The 15131-nt window shown below is 52.2% G+C and overlaps 1 protein-coding gene across 1 annotated transcript in view; it reads right to left on the bottom strand.

Annotated features, from left to right (window-relative positions):
• Nucleotides 1-14857, bottom strand: part of TGM2 (transglutaminase 2) — a 32225-nt gene extending 17368 nt beyond the window's left edge. Inside the window, exons 1-4 of the mRNA XM_059898981.1 lie at nt 14771-14857; nt 11123-11302; nt 6080-6322; nt 2303-2421 (exon numbers count right to left, since the gene is read on the bottom strand). Coding sequence (XP_059754964.1) covers nt 2303-2421; nt 6080-6322; nt 11123-11302; nt 14771-14780 — 552 coding nt within the window. The 5' untranslated portion in view covers nt 14781-14857. The remainder of the gene's footprint in view (nt 1-2302; nt 2422-6079; nt 6323-11122; nt 11303-14770) is intronic.
• Nucleotides 14858-15131: the final 274 nt, after the last annotated feature.

Genomic DNA, 15131 nt, shown 5'->3' with positions numbered 1-15131 from the left:
ATGAGCCTCCCCTCCTTCCCCATCCCCTCCCCACACACCGTTCGGATTGGAACCAAAGTATAGACTGAAAAGATGTAAATCTAACCTCATCACTCCTGTTTCCACTGCACCCAGAGTAAAATCTAGACTTTTCCCTGTGGCCTGCAAGGCCCATTAAGATCTGTGTCCCATAGAGAACAAACGTATGGACACCAAGGTGGGGAAAGTGGCAGGGGGGGCGGAGGAAGGGAGGTGGTGGTGGGATGATTTGGGAGATTGGGATTGACATATATACACTAATGTGTATAAAATTGATAACTAATAAGAACCTGCTGTATAAAAAATAAATAAAATAAAATTCAAAAAAAAAAGATCTGTGTCCCACCCCATCTTTGACTTCATCTCTCACCGCTCTCACCCATACTCATCCTGCTCCAGGCTCACTGCCTCAGGACCTTTGTACTTGCTATTTCCTTTGCTTGGAATGCTCTTCCTGCCTCTCTCTGTGTGACGCACACTTTCTCATCATTGCAACTCAGATGTTATCTTTATCAAAATCTCTCCTTGTCACCTTCCATCGGACCACCCATCTGTCACGTTCAAGGGCTCTCCTGTCTGCCCCCTGCTCCCCATCTCTGTGGTCTTGTCCCAAACCAGGCCTTATCGCAGGTCTCCCTCCATGACACAGAATAGCCCTCCCTGGCTTGAACCATTCATTTTGTGGCTCCCTATTGCCATCAGCCTGACATTCAGGGCTGTTCACAACCTGAACACTGCTGACTTCTCCCACGTCATCTCCTGGGGCCCCTTCTCATATAAGTGCTCCCCAAACTGTAACATACTTCTTAGGTACAACATAAACTTTCCCACCTCTGAGCTTTGGCTCATGCTGTTCCTTTTGCTTGGAATACCAGGCACCCGCCTCTTCCAAAGCTCAGCTCAAATGCTGCCTACTTCAGGAACTGCCTGATTCCCTTCCTTCCTTTAGGTCTTATCATCCTGGCTAGTGATGACTTCCGGAAGTTTGCAAGGCCATGTCCCACGGCCCCACACAACCTGGACACAGACCAGGAACTCAGAAAATGAAAGGGAGGAGTTGGCTTTGTTCTGTTTCTCAGGGGAGAATACAGAGCCCTGGGAAATAAGAGCCAATTCATTTTTTGATGTATTTTATGCATCACAGTCATATCACCATTTCATTTACATCCCACAGAGGGCTACAGGGTTTCTGCAGTTATTTGGAGGCAGATAGTTTTGCAATTATTATCCCCAATATTCAGAAGAGGAAACTGAGGCCAGAGCCCCAGATCTCAGGGATCATCCTATGATCCCAGGGCAGGACTCTCTAGTCCTGAACATGGAATCTGATCCAGGGGCTGCTAAGAGAAGTCTCAAGGTGAACCCTACCCCAGGAGGCCAACACACTAATACATCAGGAGGTTGAAGGGCGAGGGGTGTGATGGTTCTTGCTTCATGAGTTTTCTCAGCAATATCTCAAGAATTTTTATGGGGTGCTGGATAGTAGAGGAAATAAGAGCATTGATTCCAGGCTGGCCTGCTGAAAGAGGAGGAATCACATGGTACAGTGATGAGCCAACCAGCTGAGATCAGGCAAGCCCAGCCTAGACAGCCAGGTCCTGGTTGGCCCACAGATTTATGAGAAATAATGAATGATTGTTTTTTCAAGCCTCCAAGTTTTGGACTTGTTTGTTAGTCAGCAGTAGCTAGCTGATACAACAGTGATTCTCAAAGTATCACTGGATCAATACTATCAGCATCACCTGAGAACTTGTTAAAAATGCAAATTCTCAGCCCACACCCAGATCTACTGTATCAGAAACTAGGGATGGGACCCAGGAACCTGTGTTTTAACCCATTTTTTTAGGTGATTCTGACATATATTCGAGTTTGTGAACCACTGATCTAGATAATGGTTTAAAGCCCCTCTCAGCACATGCCTAGCATATCATAAGCTTTCTCGAATGCTGCCCATTATTTTGATACATGGCCTTGAATGTTCCCCTTCTCCCTCATGGAGCACCTGCCAGCCCCACAACTCTCAAAGGCCCTCCTATTCTTTCCCACCTTGAATCCAGAGCTGCTGCTCCCACAGTGGATAGGGCCACCCTTTGCTGTGTGACCTCAGGCTTGGCCTGGGCCCTCTCTGAGCCTCCAGCCATTTCAGGGCTCTTGAATCTTTGACAGCATGGCGTGGGTGACTCAGACCTGCTCACACTTCTGACTTTGATTTTGATTGTCTCAGACTCAGGACCCAGCACACAGTGGGCCTAAGATGGTTGGGAGGGGCAGGGTGTAGACTTACCTGCCCAAAATTCCAAGGTATGCTCTTGATGAACTTGGCTGAGCCCTGGTAGATGAAGCCCTGTTGGGTGAGGACATACTCCCGCCGCTCCTCATCTGAGTCCAGGTACACAGCGTCCGCTGTGGGTGAAAAGGAAAGGGCCTCAACTCTAGGTCTGGCAAGGCCCAGGTTCCCCACAGACATGGCAGCCGGGGTGCCAACTCCCCAGGGCCAGGTCAGTTTCTCAGAGGCCTTTCTCTCTTTTAATCAGGAAAACTAATCATTAATTAATAATCCCCCCCCAAAAAAAAGTAAAAAAAAAAAAAATTAATAATCCCACATCGGTGAGATAAGGTATTATCAGTGACAACAATGTCTTTTATCCAACACTTGCCACGTGCCAGGACCCATGATAAATGTATGACATATATTAACTTGTTTAATCTCTATAAAAGCCCCATGTGGAAGGGATCCTTGGAAACCCCATTTTACAGATGGCAAAACTGAGGCTCAAGAATATATTACAGATGGGAAAACTGATGTCAAAACAAGAGACAGAGGCACACTCGCTGGGCCACGAGTCAGGAACCCCTTAGCTCTGAGTCTCCTTTGCTGTGTGACCCTGGGCAGGTCAGTTCTTCTCCTGCCACCTGACTGTGTTCCCTAAGAGTAAAATGTGATCCCAGATCTGAAAGGTGCTTTGCAAGCTAAAGCCCTGAGCCAGTGCGAGGAAGAAGCATCATTCAGGTGGAGAGGAAGCCAAGAAAGGGTCACTGCAGCTCAGGGGAGGAGGGTCCTCGTCCAGCTTGGCGGTCAGCTGGCTTCTGAAGGTTGCCTGGATGACATTCTAAGCAGAGGACCAGAGAGAGCAGAGGTGCGCCTGCTGGAAAACGCAGGGCACTTAGTTCCCTGTGGCTAGCGACAACAGAAAAGGACCTGGGGCGGTGGGGCCAGATGACAGGAAGGCAAAGGTTAGCCTGGCCTTTCTAATCCTCACTTCACAAGTGAGGAAATTGAGGCTGGGAAGGGGAAATCCAGAGGTATGACTTTGGTCGGCTCTGGGCATTTTTGCCTCCGTGGCCTCCTTCCTCCACAAAAAAATAAAAAACCAAAAATATATTTTATGACTGCATTGGTATAATGATGAACATATTAATATTATATGTTAAAACACATTCTCTGGCCTGAACATTCATTTTGTTTCTTCTGATTTTAAAAGAAATTAACACATTTTCATGGGTCCCTAAAAGTATGGCGGGCCCAGGCAGCGTGCCTACTGAAATCAGCTTGGGGAAACATGTCCAGTGCCTGGGATGCAGCTGCCCGGCCCCTCAGACCCCTGGGCTCCTCTACAGTGACCAGCAACCTTACAGCTTGGAGGAAGCAAATGTGAAAGTGGCTGGGTGTCTTTTGCATCCTGCCCTGTGGCTCTAAAGATTGCGCAATAAACATCAGCCTTCAGATAAATGAACTATGTGGCTGTAAATCAGCGGGAAGCGTGGGAGGAAGAATTTAAGAGAAGGAAAAGCCCACGGTACTTTCACATCCAGTGAAAGTGTCAGCACATGTTGAATTGTCCCCACCGCAGCCCAGGAAGCCAGGACTATGTCCCCGCTCAGGTCTCTAGCTGGTAAAGGTGGAGCCTTGGGGCATCCCGACCATGTTGGAGCTCAGGGACGGGAGGCCCCCAGGTCACGGGCAGATCCCCCCTCCCCCGAGAGGGAGAGCAGTTTCCTCCCCTAGCGCGCCCACCCCCACTGAGCCCAACTTCCTGCCTCCGCATCACCAGTTCCTGGCCTGGGACGTGGGTCCCTTTAGTCACTGTGCTGCTTGGCTGACTGTCAGCCCAACCCTCCAGGCAGGGAGGGGCCAAGGCCACAGGAAGGGGACATCCCCCAGACCCTCACTCCCCATTTCTGAACTCTGAAACCCCATGGTGTTGGGGTCAGGGAGGGGCACTGCCACGTTCCTGCCCTGCGGACAGGGTTGCCAACTAGCTGTAAGTTCACATTGACTAAAATCAAAATGAGTGGACAGTGGGTCCAGCAAGGCCACTTCTGTCCTGAGAAACCATTCCGTGTGGCCACAGGGCATGTGATCAAGGGTGCTCCTCCTTCTGATAAGCCACAGGGGACCAACTCATGCTTGTGGGTGGGAGCCAGACTAATGAACCATCCACCCGGCAAGACCCAGGGCACTCCCAGCTCTTAAAAAGGATGAGCAGATGTCTGCAGCCTGATGCGGAAAGAGCCTCAAGATGTACAGTTGAGGGAGAAGAAAACCAGCCCAAGTTGTAGACTGATGTATATGGTAAGATTCTTTTATGTTTAAGAAAGACGGGGAAACCCATAATGCAGTGAGGTCTTGTACAACATGACGAATGTAATTAACACTGCTGTATGTTACATATGAAAGTTCTTAAGAGAATAAATCCTAAAAGTTCTCAACACAAGGAAAATTTTTTTCTATTTCTTTAATTTTGTATCTATATGAGATGATGGATGTCCATTAAACTTGTGATAATCATTTCACGATGTACGTAAGTCAGATCACTATGCTGCACACCTGAAGCTTATACAGTGCTGTATGTCAACTACATCTCAATAAAACTGGAAGAAAAAAAAAATACAGTGACATCTCCAGGCACATACATTGGAATCTAAGGAGATAAACCCCCCAAAGACATCTAATAATGGTGTTTCCCAAGGAAGAGAGTCAAGGGGGGGTTGTCCCTCTGTAGTGCTTGAAGCTTTTATAAAGAGGGTGTTCTCATGTCTTACTGTTATAATTAGAAATAAAAGCCAAAGTATGTAAAAGAGAAAATAAAAAAATCTTTCTGTTCAAATAAAATGCCCCAAAATGGAGAAAAAATAAAGAAAGAAAGAAAGCAGTGGCCTAGTAGGAAGCTGGTTGTCTTGATGCTGGAGAGGCCAGAATTTCTGCCCTGGGCCCGGGCTTTGAGGAGGGACAGCCCATTCCCAGACTGGGCCCGCCCACAGGGCACCTCTCTCTGCTGGGCTACGTAGGAGCAGGAAGGAAAGAGAGCCCACTGTCTTGTAAGTCACATGCGGAAACTGAGGCCTGGGAAGGCCTGTGGCGCCCCCCTGTCTCCTCCCATCTGCTCAAGACAGACTCAGCCCTCTCCCTGACTCTCTAGTTTTGTCCAGCATCGCCCACTTGCTTCTTGAAGGACCTGCCTAAAGCCACTTATCTCTGAGCCTCAGTTTACCGTCTGTAAAACGAGGATGCTAACCTCTCCCCCTGGGGATTGTTGAGAGACATCATTGAAAGAGCGTATAAGGAGGCACTTAGGTGACCAAACTGCTCCTGCCCACCTCTCCTGGGTACCCCGCCCCTCCACCTCCCTGTTTCCCTTCCCCAAGCCAGTCTGGTGGGATTTAAAACAGAGCCCCACGAAAGACAACCAGGCATAAAGCCACGGCCCTGGGCATCCACTGGGCAGCCCTTTCCTGAACGGGGCTTCTGAACCCAGGCCACCTCCAGGCCCAGCTCACAGTGCCAGGGCCTCAGACACGGGGTGAGATCCCTTGGTAGCTGTGTAGGCTGGGGCAAGTCATTTTGCTTCCGCGAGCCTGTCTCCTCCTCTGTAAATGGGAATAATGAGCTCTGACATCACAAGGTCTTTGGGAGGCTGGAGCCCGGAACTGTATAGAGTAGGCCTCACTCAATTCAATTGGATGTCTCTTCTGCCCCATCCCCCCACCCTCAGTGGTTCCCATGGGTGGGTCCAGCCCTGCCCATCTCCCCACCCCCACCCGCGGATGAAGCGCAGCTCACCTGGGCACCAGGCATTGAAGAGCAGGGTGAAGTGACCCAGCACGAAGCTGGAGCCCTGGTAGCCAGTGGAGGCCTCCAGGCTGAGGCGGTACAGGCCGATGGGGGCGCTGGCTGGGCTGCTGAGCTGCAGCGAGAGGGCCCTGTCCTGCTGGTCCACCACCGTGGCCGCCCAGGCACCCTCCTCCACCGCATCGGACAGCCCGAAGCGGGCCTTGGTCCCGGCATCCTCGCTGGGGGCTGGGCCTGCAGAGGGAGAAAGCAGGGGCCGTGAGCCAGGGGTGGTGAGGGAGGGTGAGCGCCAGGGCTGGCAGGAGCAGAGCACATGTCTGGGGTCCCCTGGGCCTGGGTTTGAGGCCTAGTTCTGTCACTAACCATTGAGGGAACTTTGGCGACAGGTTTCATCTCTCTGAGCCTCAGCTTCTTCATCTGTAAAATGGGGATCAGACCCCAAAATGTGCAGGATGGTTTTGCGGGAATACATGAAAAGCTGCAGGCACACAGCACGTCCTCAATCTCCTGGGAGATTCCTCCTGGGAGAGGGGACAGTGTGGCCTGGGACAGGGTCACAGTCACACTGTTCTGGACTGGCGCGACTTTGGGGAAGACCATTCTCTTCTCTGGGCTCAGTCTGCCCATCTGTAACATGGACAGGAATTAGGTAAGATACTCCCCGAAGGTCCTCCTCTCCTGCCTAAATCCTTTAACTTTCAGAAAAAGAAGCTGAGACTTTGAGTAGAGCGGGACCTTGGTCCTCTGATGTCCCCAGTGGGGCCTGTCTGAAAGCCTGCTTGCTCTTGGCTAGCAGAGGGTGCTGGCCAATGCAGGTCTAGGTGTCTATCTCCCAAGGGCCCCTCCAACTTTTTGCCTCTGTATCTCCATAGGCAGCCACGAAGAGCCAGAACTATCCCTCACCTCCCTACAGCCTTTTACACTTTACAAAGCACCTTGGCACTTCCTGCTTCCCCCAAGACCCCTTGGTGAGGGAAACTGAGGCTCAGAGAGAAGGGCTCTCCCAAAAACATCCCAGGGGTCTGCGGCAAAGCTAACAGCCGAGTCCACATCTCTAGGCCCTGGGTTGCCCCCCATGGTGCCTCTCATTCCCAAAAGGGATGCTCCCTACTGGGGGGGTTTCAGGGCTCAGTGTGGTGAGAGCCTGCCTTGAACTGGCTCTTTTTCAGGTGGAGGGCAGGGCCTAGCCCATGCAGGCAGGTCTGAGTCATGGCGAGGGTGAGGGGGGCTGGTCACCCTTTCTGGACTTGGACGGCGGAGAGAAGAAACAAAACCTTCTCTGCCTGGTTGGGTGGCTGCTCAGGAGGGTTTCTGTTTATTCTTGCATCTCCCTCCCTGCAGCTCTGCCCTCCCACTACTGACAATATGGGGGCCTGCTCACTGAGGGGCTACCTGCCAGCCCCACCCACTCCCATGCCCAAATATAAATATGAACTAACAGGCATGACACAGGCCTCTGGGGCCCTGTCTGAGTGCCAGGAGCCAGCTGTAAGCCTTTAAATGCTCCCTGTCTCCCAGAGTCAGTATTTAGGGGAGAAGTTGGGCAGCACTGGGGCCCGAGAGCCAGCCTAGGTCTGGTTCCACCACTTAGACCCTGAGTGCTGTGTGACCTGGGCTAAGTCACCAGGCCTCTCTGATCTGCGATTTTCTCATCAAAGAAGAAAACAGGCTTAGACTTCATGTCTGGAAAGGTTCGACTCCAGGTCTGAAACTGGCTCTGTGACCTTGGACAAGCTATTTAGCTTCTCTGTGCCTCAGTTTCCTTATCTGTAAAATGAGGTCAATTGCAGTACCTCCTCATAAGGTCGTTGTGAGGCTCAAAGAAGGTGACCCTTGTAAAGCACATTGCAAGATGCCTGGCACATAGTAAGTGTTCAATAAATAATAGTTATTATTTATTATTGTCACTACCACCTTCTAATGCTGTTTAGAGGAACCAGTGAGAGTTTAAAGCAGTGACTAGCACATGGTAATTATGCAGTAAATATGAGCTATCCCCAGTGTCATCCAAAGAGACCATTACAAATCAGAGTTCTCGGGTCAAATAACAGATTTTGAGACTGGAGTGGAATGCAGTAAGTGTCTGGTTCATTTGAATCACTTCATAGATACAGAAACTGAGACCGAAAGGGGTAAAGTTGGGGTGACTATACGTCCCAGTTTTCCCAGGATAGTCCCATTTTATGCCTGTGGTCCCAGCATAATTCTTTTTTTTTTTTTAACATCTTTATTGGAGTATAATTGCTTTACAATGGTGTGTTAGTTTCTGCTTTATAACAAAGTGAATCAGCTATACATATACATAAATCCCCATATCTCCTCCCTCTCCCAGCATAATTTTTTTTTTTTTTCAGCATAATTCTTAATGGCACCCCTTTCATTCTCAGAAAAGACTCTGTTTGGATGATCAATGATCTGGTCTCCATGGTAATGGTCTGGGCCAGGTACCATAGCCACCGTCACTATTGATACACCACCCTCGGGGACAGGCCAGGAAACACATTTCCCTTTCTCTCTGTCCCGCGGCAGCCGTGTACATAAACGCACTTACACACCCCTTTCTTCTGAGGGGTCCTGGTGGATGAGATGAGGACGGGCTGTCCCCTGGCCCCAGTGCTGCTCACATAAGCTGGCTTAGAAAACTCCTTGGCTGCGGTTCCACACGGTACTCTTTGTGGGGCTAGAGGTGCCGCAGAGACCCCTCTGGGTAAATGACCCTGGAGACCTGAGGGATCCTGGCCACTACCCCGACCATGGCAGTGAGGGGCTGGGTGGGGTGGATGAGGGGAACCTTCCAGAGTCAAGCCTTCTATTAGCTGCATAAGGGTTCTTTTCACTGCTTCAGGCTGACCTCACTCTCACCCGACCCACCCTCCCAACCCTGGCCCGCCTTGCGGGGAAGCAGAGCTTTATTCCTTAACAAGGATGGTGCTTGTCCACTGTGGTCTGTACCCCACAGCAGAGCCTGTCCGGCCTCGAACTGTCAGGGTGAAATGCATGGCATCTGGGCATGGATGGGGTCAGGTCACACACCCCATTTGCTGAGCGACCTTCGCCAGCTCTCTCCCCTCTCTGGGCCTCAGTTTCCCTGAAGAGGTAGGACAGGCTGATCATAAGCTAGAATGTTCCAACACTAGGGCAGGGTGCCCAGGCCAGGCCCAGGGTCGGGGGCTGACCAAAGCCAGGCCTCAAGGCAGAAAGCCCCGCTTCCTGGTATTGTTTCCCAGCTTCCCCAGCCCACAGGAGGGTCTTGGTAGCCCAGACAGGGAGGCTGAGTGCACCCAGAGATACAGTGCCTTCTGTGGCTGCCCCGGGGGCTGTGGACGTTACCAGGGCAGGTTGGCTATGGTTTGAGATAAGTTGGCAGAGACTGGAGAACAGAGATTAGTTGCTGGGGTAAGAAGGTCAGCTGCCTGCGTCCCCCGTGGCCCCAACCCTGAACTTGGGGCCTCATGACCTAGTGTCAGGCTGCCTAGACAAATGGAGAAGGAGAAAGAAATTCGGACACCTTGAAAGTGAAAGAAGGAAAACAAGGTGGGAAATACCCAAGCTGGCAGTTCATCGACCATCCATTTCACAGAGGAACAAACTGAGGCTGGCAGGCACTTGTGGTGAACAAGTAAATGTCCCTGCTCTCAGATCACTCTGGGGTCAGGGTTTCAATCCTGCTGTGTCCCTAACTTACTGTGTGACCTGGGCAAGTAACTTGACCTTTCTGAGCCTCAGAGTTCTCATCTGTAAGATGGGTGCTAGTTACGCTTCCAGAACAGAAGGATTCAGGATGAGTATGCATACACCATAGATGTGATTTTCATCAAGCCAAGCCTGACACTTCTCAGGGCACCACACCCAGCCCTTAACTGCCATGGATTCAGCCTTCCACTTTACAGAGGGGGAAACTGAGGCTGGAAAGATCAGAGACTTGCAGGAGGCCCCTCAGATTTATTGGAAGAACCCCAAGGATGCTGGGTATGTGTGTGGGGGGGTGCCCTGGCTAGTAGGTGTGTTCCTGCCAGAAGGGAAGGGGGAGGGAGGAAAGGGATGAACGGGATATCCGTGGCCGGTCTGCAGGCGCTGTGATAAGCTTTATCAAACGGCCTCCTAGGTAGTATGGGCCTCAGCCTGCTTGCTCTCCGGCCTCAGAGACCTCAGAAAGAGCTAGAGCTCACCTTTCCCACCCTTGGGCCAGAGTCCCAGCCAGGCGGCCCCTCTCTGACCTCAAGGGAGTGGTTCCCATCGGAAGCCAAACCCAGGGATTTGGCATTTAAGGCCACTTTCCTGGGAATAGCAAAGAAGACTGGACACTGGGCATCTGGGGATGGGGTGGTTGGGGCCTCAATGTCCCTTCATCCATCACTGGAGTCCCTGGAGCAAGACCAGCAAACAGCTGCTAACATCTGCAGAGCACTCCCTCATGTCACGCCCTTCTCACCTAACGACCTTCCACCAGGAGTGCTTTACCTCAGAGAGGCTAAGCAACTTGCCCAAGGTCACACAGTGGGTAGGCAGTCTGGTCCACACCAGAACCCAGGTCTGTCTGTCCAGCCCCTGAGCCTGAGGCAGCTTCCCAAGGCTTAGAGATACAACTAGGGGAACATAAAACTGCCCACTCAGAGGGCTGGAGCCAGCTGGGGTTCTCTCCACCAACCAGACCCCCTTTGGGCCTGATCCCAGAGGCTTCGTCAGGTTGTGTGGGTTTGCAGGGGCGGCTGTTGATAAGAATTGGGAAGTTGTTTTGATGTGGGAAAAGGCAGGCAGGACCTCGATGGACCTGTGTGGCGGCAAACCTCCTCCTCAACCCTGGTGACAACAGGTGGTCAGGAACCCAGGCATCCAGAAGCACAGACTTATCTACAAGACTGAGTGGCCTGCGGAGACATCTCTGCACTCTCTGGCCTCAGTTCCCTCATCTGTAAAATGGGGTATGACTGCTGGGAATTTCTCAGGGGGCGAAGAGGAACGGCGTCACCTGTCCCATGGTCTGTCAGGGGACAACGAAATCACAGAACAGGGAGGTGCGGGCGTGGGACTCACCGGTCACGGCACAGAAGGTGAGGCTGTCCATGCCAGCCTCGTAGTTTCGGCCCTCGAAGTGCAGCGTCAGCCAGAAGGGCTGGCCCCGTCGCACCACCAGCTTCTCCCTGCACAGGTCAGCCGTGTGGTGGTCACGGCCATTGGCCTCCAGCTCCAGGTCACATCTCTCCAGAACAAGATCTGTGGAGGCAGTGAGGGGCTTGAGCCGTGGTTCCATCCCTCAGCCAGCTGTGAGCCCTGAGCTCCCCGGACGTGCCGGGTTCAGGGCGCCCCCGGGAGCCAGCCTTCCCAATCCCCACCCACGCTGTCACCCAGGGGCTAACTGGGCCTGAATCTCCCCAACTCTTTTTTTTTTTGGCCGTGCTGCGCAGCTTGCAGGATCTTAGTTCCCCGACCAGGGATCGAAGCTGGGCCCACTGCAGTGGAAGCCCGGAGTCCTAACCACTGGACCGACGGGGAATTCCCTCCCCAGCTCTTAATCACAGGTTGCGCTCACTGTGGCAAGTGGGGAAGGCTTTGCACCTCCCAGCCGTGGGCCCTCAGGCAACTCAGCTTTTCTGGGCCTCGCTTTTCCCCGTGTGTCCACAGGTGGGGACAGCAGGACCCACCTAACAGGGCTGTGGTGAGCCACTTAGCCCGGTGCCTGGCACATAATAAATGCCTACTAAACACGAGCTAGTCTATTATGATTGGAGGGCTCTTTTGGTAAAAAGGGGGGTGGTATTCGGTATCGATTAATTACACAGGCTTTGCCATTTAGGTTCAATTTCCAATTTCCAGAAAATACAGAGGACTGAGGAAGATGTAAACACAGAACCAGGAAGCAATCAACAAAATTCGTACTCTGGGAAACTATAGGTAAAGTGTTCGGTTTCTTTAACCAAGAAATTGCCAAAAGAAAAAAAGAAAAGACAAGAAAAAAAAGTTGAAGGGATAACCTATAGACTAAGAGAAACCTAAAACACATTACAACCCACTGTGCTGTGTGACCCTTATTTGGATTTTGATTTTAAAAACTACTTATTACATGCATGAGGCAATTAGAAATTTGAATACTGATGTATAATGGTGATATTAAGGAATTTTTAATTTGTTTATGTCTAAAAAGAAGTCCTTATTCTTTGGAAAGATATATTGAAATATTTGCAGATGAAATGATGTGCTGCCTGGGATTTGTTTCCAAATAATGGGTTGGGGGGTGTGAGGGCAGGAGGCAACAGTAGCCATAAGTTGGTGGTAGTTGGGACCAGGTGACGAGAACATAGGCATTTATTCTACTGTTCTCTCTACTTTTATGTATGTTCAGTATTCTCCATAATAAAAATTTTTTTTCAATAACAGAGGTTTTGGAGTCTTCTGGACCTGAGTTTTAGTTCTGCTGTTCTGCTGTGTGATCCCGGGGAAGGTGTCTCTCCCTCTCTGTGCCTCCTTTTCTGAAGCGTCAAAGGGCTGCTGTGAGGTCTAGCAGAGGACACCCTTTCCCCAGGGCTGAGCCCAGGGCAAAAGTTTGATATGTGAAAGTTCTCTTTTCCCATATTTTCAGAGGGAGCTGAAGACCAGGGGAGGGATTGGGGTGATGGGAGAGTGAGGGTCAAATCTCATAAACCTTGGCAAGCTCAATCTGACCTAATCAAGGTCAAGATTAGGGGGACCATAGGGTGAGAGGAGTGGGCAAGGGAGATGCTCAGAACTATTGGACCCTTAAGAATATGTGGTCCCACTGAGGCCCAGGGGCAGGGATTTGCCAAAGTCACCCAGCAAGTGGGTCCTTCCACAGGGACATACATGCAGGTCTCCTCCCTCCCGCCATGGAATATCCCCCAAATGAGGCGCAAACAAATTGCCCAGTAACTGCCGAGGGCTTTGACATGGATTATCTCCACTTAAACCTCACAACTACCCACCTACACAGCTACTATCACTCTCTTCATTTTGTAGACAGAGACATCACATGGCCCCAGGTCTCATGGCAAGCACAAGCTGAAGCTTTGGGGTTTGAATCCAGGGCTGTAGATTCGGGAGCCCACACTGGTAACCACCTCACTCACAGTTCAGGATTTGTTGTTCATCCCCCTGCCTCCCTCCACTCCTCCCATTCCCTGCCCACATCTTGTGTTGTTTCAAGCCTAGGAGGAGACCTGGGGGAAGTTGAGGCCCCTGCAATCACAGCAAGAGAGACCTCCGCTAGCCACAAGGAAGAACTTCCTGCTGGCCTGCTGGGGTGAAGAAACACTGTTTTGGGAAACTTCAACTCCAGAGAGCTTAAGCAAGAAAGAGGCCACTGTTGTCCCCCTAGGAGACCTTAGAGAGATGGTCAGTCCCTGGTCTGGGGCAGATGCAGCGCTTTCTCACTCTATTGTGTGAAGAAAGATTTCCAGAAATCATGCCCAGCTCTAGAGGTGCAGAAACACTGGGGTCTAGAATCTTAGGATTTCTGCACTGAGAAAGGACCCGAGGTCTTCCAGGCCACCGGGACCCCTGTAGGAAGTGGCCACTCTGGCAATGGGGCAGGGGGCTCATCATAATTGGCATCTCCAGAGTCCCCCAGGTCTACTGAGCCCCACTCTTGGGGACAGGGTGGGAAACTGCATAGGGCACAAGTGGCCACCTAGGTGACGCGTCACAGCCAGCCCTGAGCTGGCTTTCGATCGCATGTGTTGGGGAGCTGGGTCCCAGAGAGGGACAAAGATGGCCCGAGATCACAGCAGGTCAGGCACGTCGGTGGTTCCTCCTGCTTGTTCCTGCCCCACGTGCTCCGAGTCCCTCTCCATGTTCCCTCTGCCCACCCTCCTTCCTGGGGGCTGCAGAGGTGGTACAGAGGCCACCTCCAAATGGACTTGACCCAAGAGTCAGCCAGGATGCTGAGTCCAGCAGCATTAGTACAGGCGCATCCCCCATCGTAGAAATCCCTCCTCTGAAATGGTAGCCCTGCCTGTGTGTGTGTGTGTGTGTGTGTGTGTGTGTGTGTGTGTGTAGGAAATGAACTGAGCCCCTTCTCCAGTCCCCTCACAGATGTACCGAGGACTGGCATTACTGTCCATGTTTTACAGGAGGGGAAACTGAGACTCAACCAGTGGCCAAGGACCAGGGTTGCAGAACTTGAGGGCAGGGAGGGACCTAGGAGAGCAAATCTGCTCTCAGGCCTCTCCCCCATAGGATGCTGGGAGCTCCTCTCTGGCCCCCGAGGCCAAGGAGACAGCCAGGCTTGGGTTACACATCACCATGGACTAACCAAAACTAAATACGTGAGTCCAGGCCAGCACCCTCTGTACAGCTTAACGCCTGGCACACAGCAGGGAGGCAGCTCCCACTAACTGAAGGAGGACAAGTGACAGTGGTCTGCTAACACAGTACTTTACCGTTCATAGCACGCCTTCACGTTCCATTGCCTCATCTGATCCAGGAAGGCAGAGGTTAATGACTATGCCCTGGGGATGGGGAAGCTGAGGCCCCAGGCAGAGCCAGGACTGGGAGCCAAGCACCTCTCACCCAGCCCAGCCCACATGTTGAGCTCCAAATCGGGGACTTAGGGATCGAGCCCAGCCCGGTCCTGACCCCCACTGCACCGGTGGGACCACAGAGACCAGGTAAGGATGGCTGGACCTGGGGCCCCTGAGCGGTCGCAGAGGCGCTGACCCTGATACTCACCCTCGGCCATGGTCGGGTGGTGGCTGTGCTCCTCAGACCGGTGGCAGGACTTTGCAAGTGCAGACCACTAGCGACCGGCGATGCAGAGGCTGAGACCGACGGTGAACTTATAGCCCGCTTAGGGGCGGGCTAGGGGCGGGGCCTCGCGGGAAGGCGGGGACCTGGCGGGGCGGCGGTGCCCTGTCTGGGTCCACGCTCCTCTCCACCAGCCGGCTGGGGCGCCCCCGGGGGTCAGGAGACGAGGGAGGAAGTGAAGGTTGGGCAAGGGCGCCCCCTGGGGAAACAACGCAGGGCTGGGACGGCAGCCACGGGGACACACAGACCGGGACACCCAGACACACCTGGATACACAGAGTCAGAT

Source organism: Balaenoptera ricei, chromosome 15, assembly GCF_028023285.1.
Source record: "Balaenoptera ricei isolate mBalRic1 chromosome 15, mBalRic1.hap2, whole genome shotgun sequence".
Taxonomy (NCBI): domain Eukaryota; kingdom Metazoa; phylum Chordata; class Mammalia; order Artiodactyla; family Balaenopteridae; genus Balaenoptera; species Balaenoptera ricei.
Note: the sequence above shows the minus strand (reverse complement) of the source record. Positions and strands in the feature narration are given on the sequence as shown.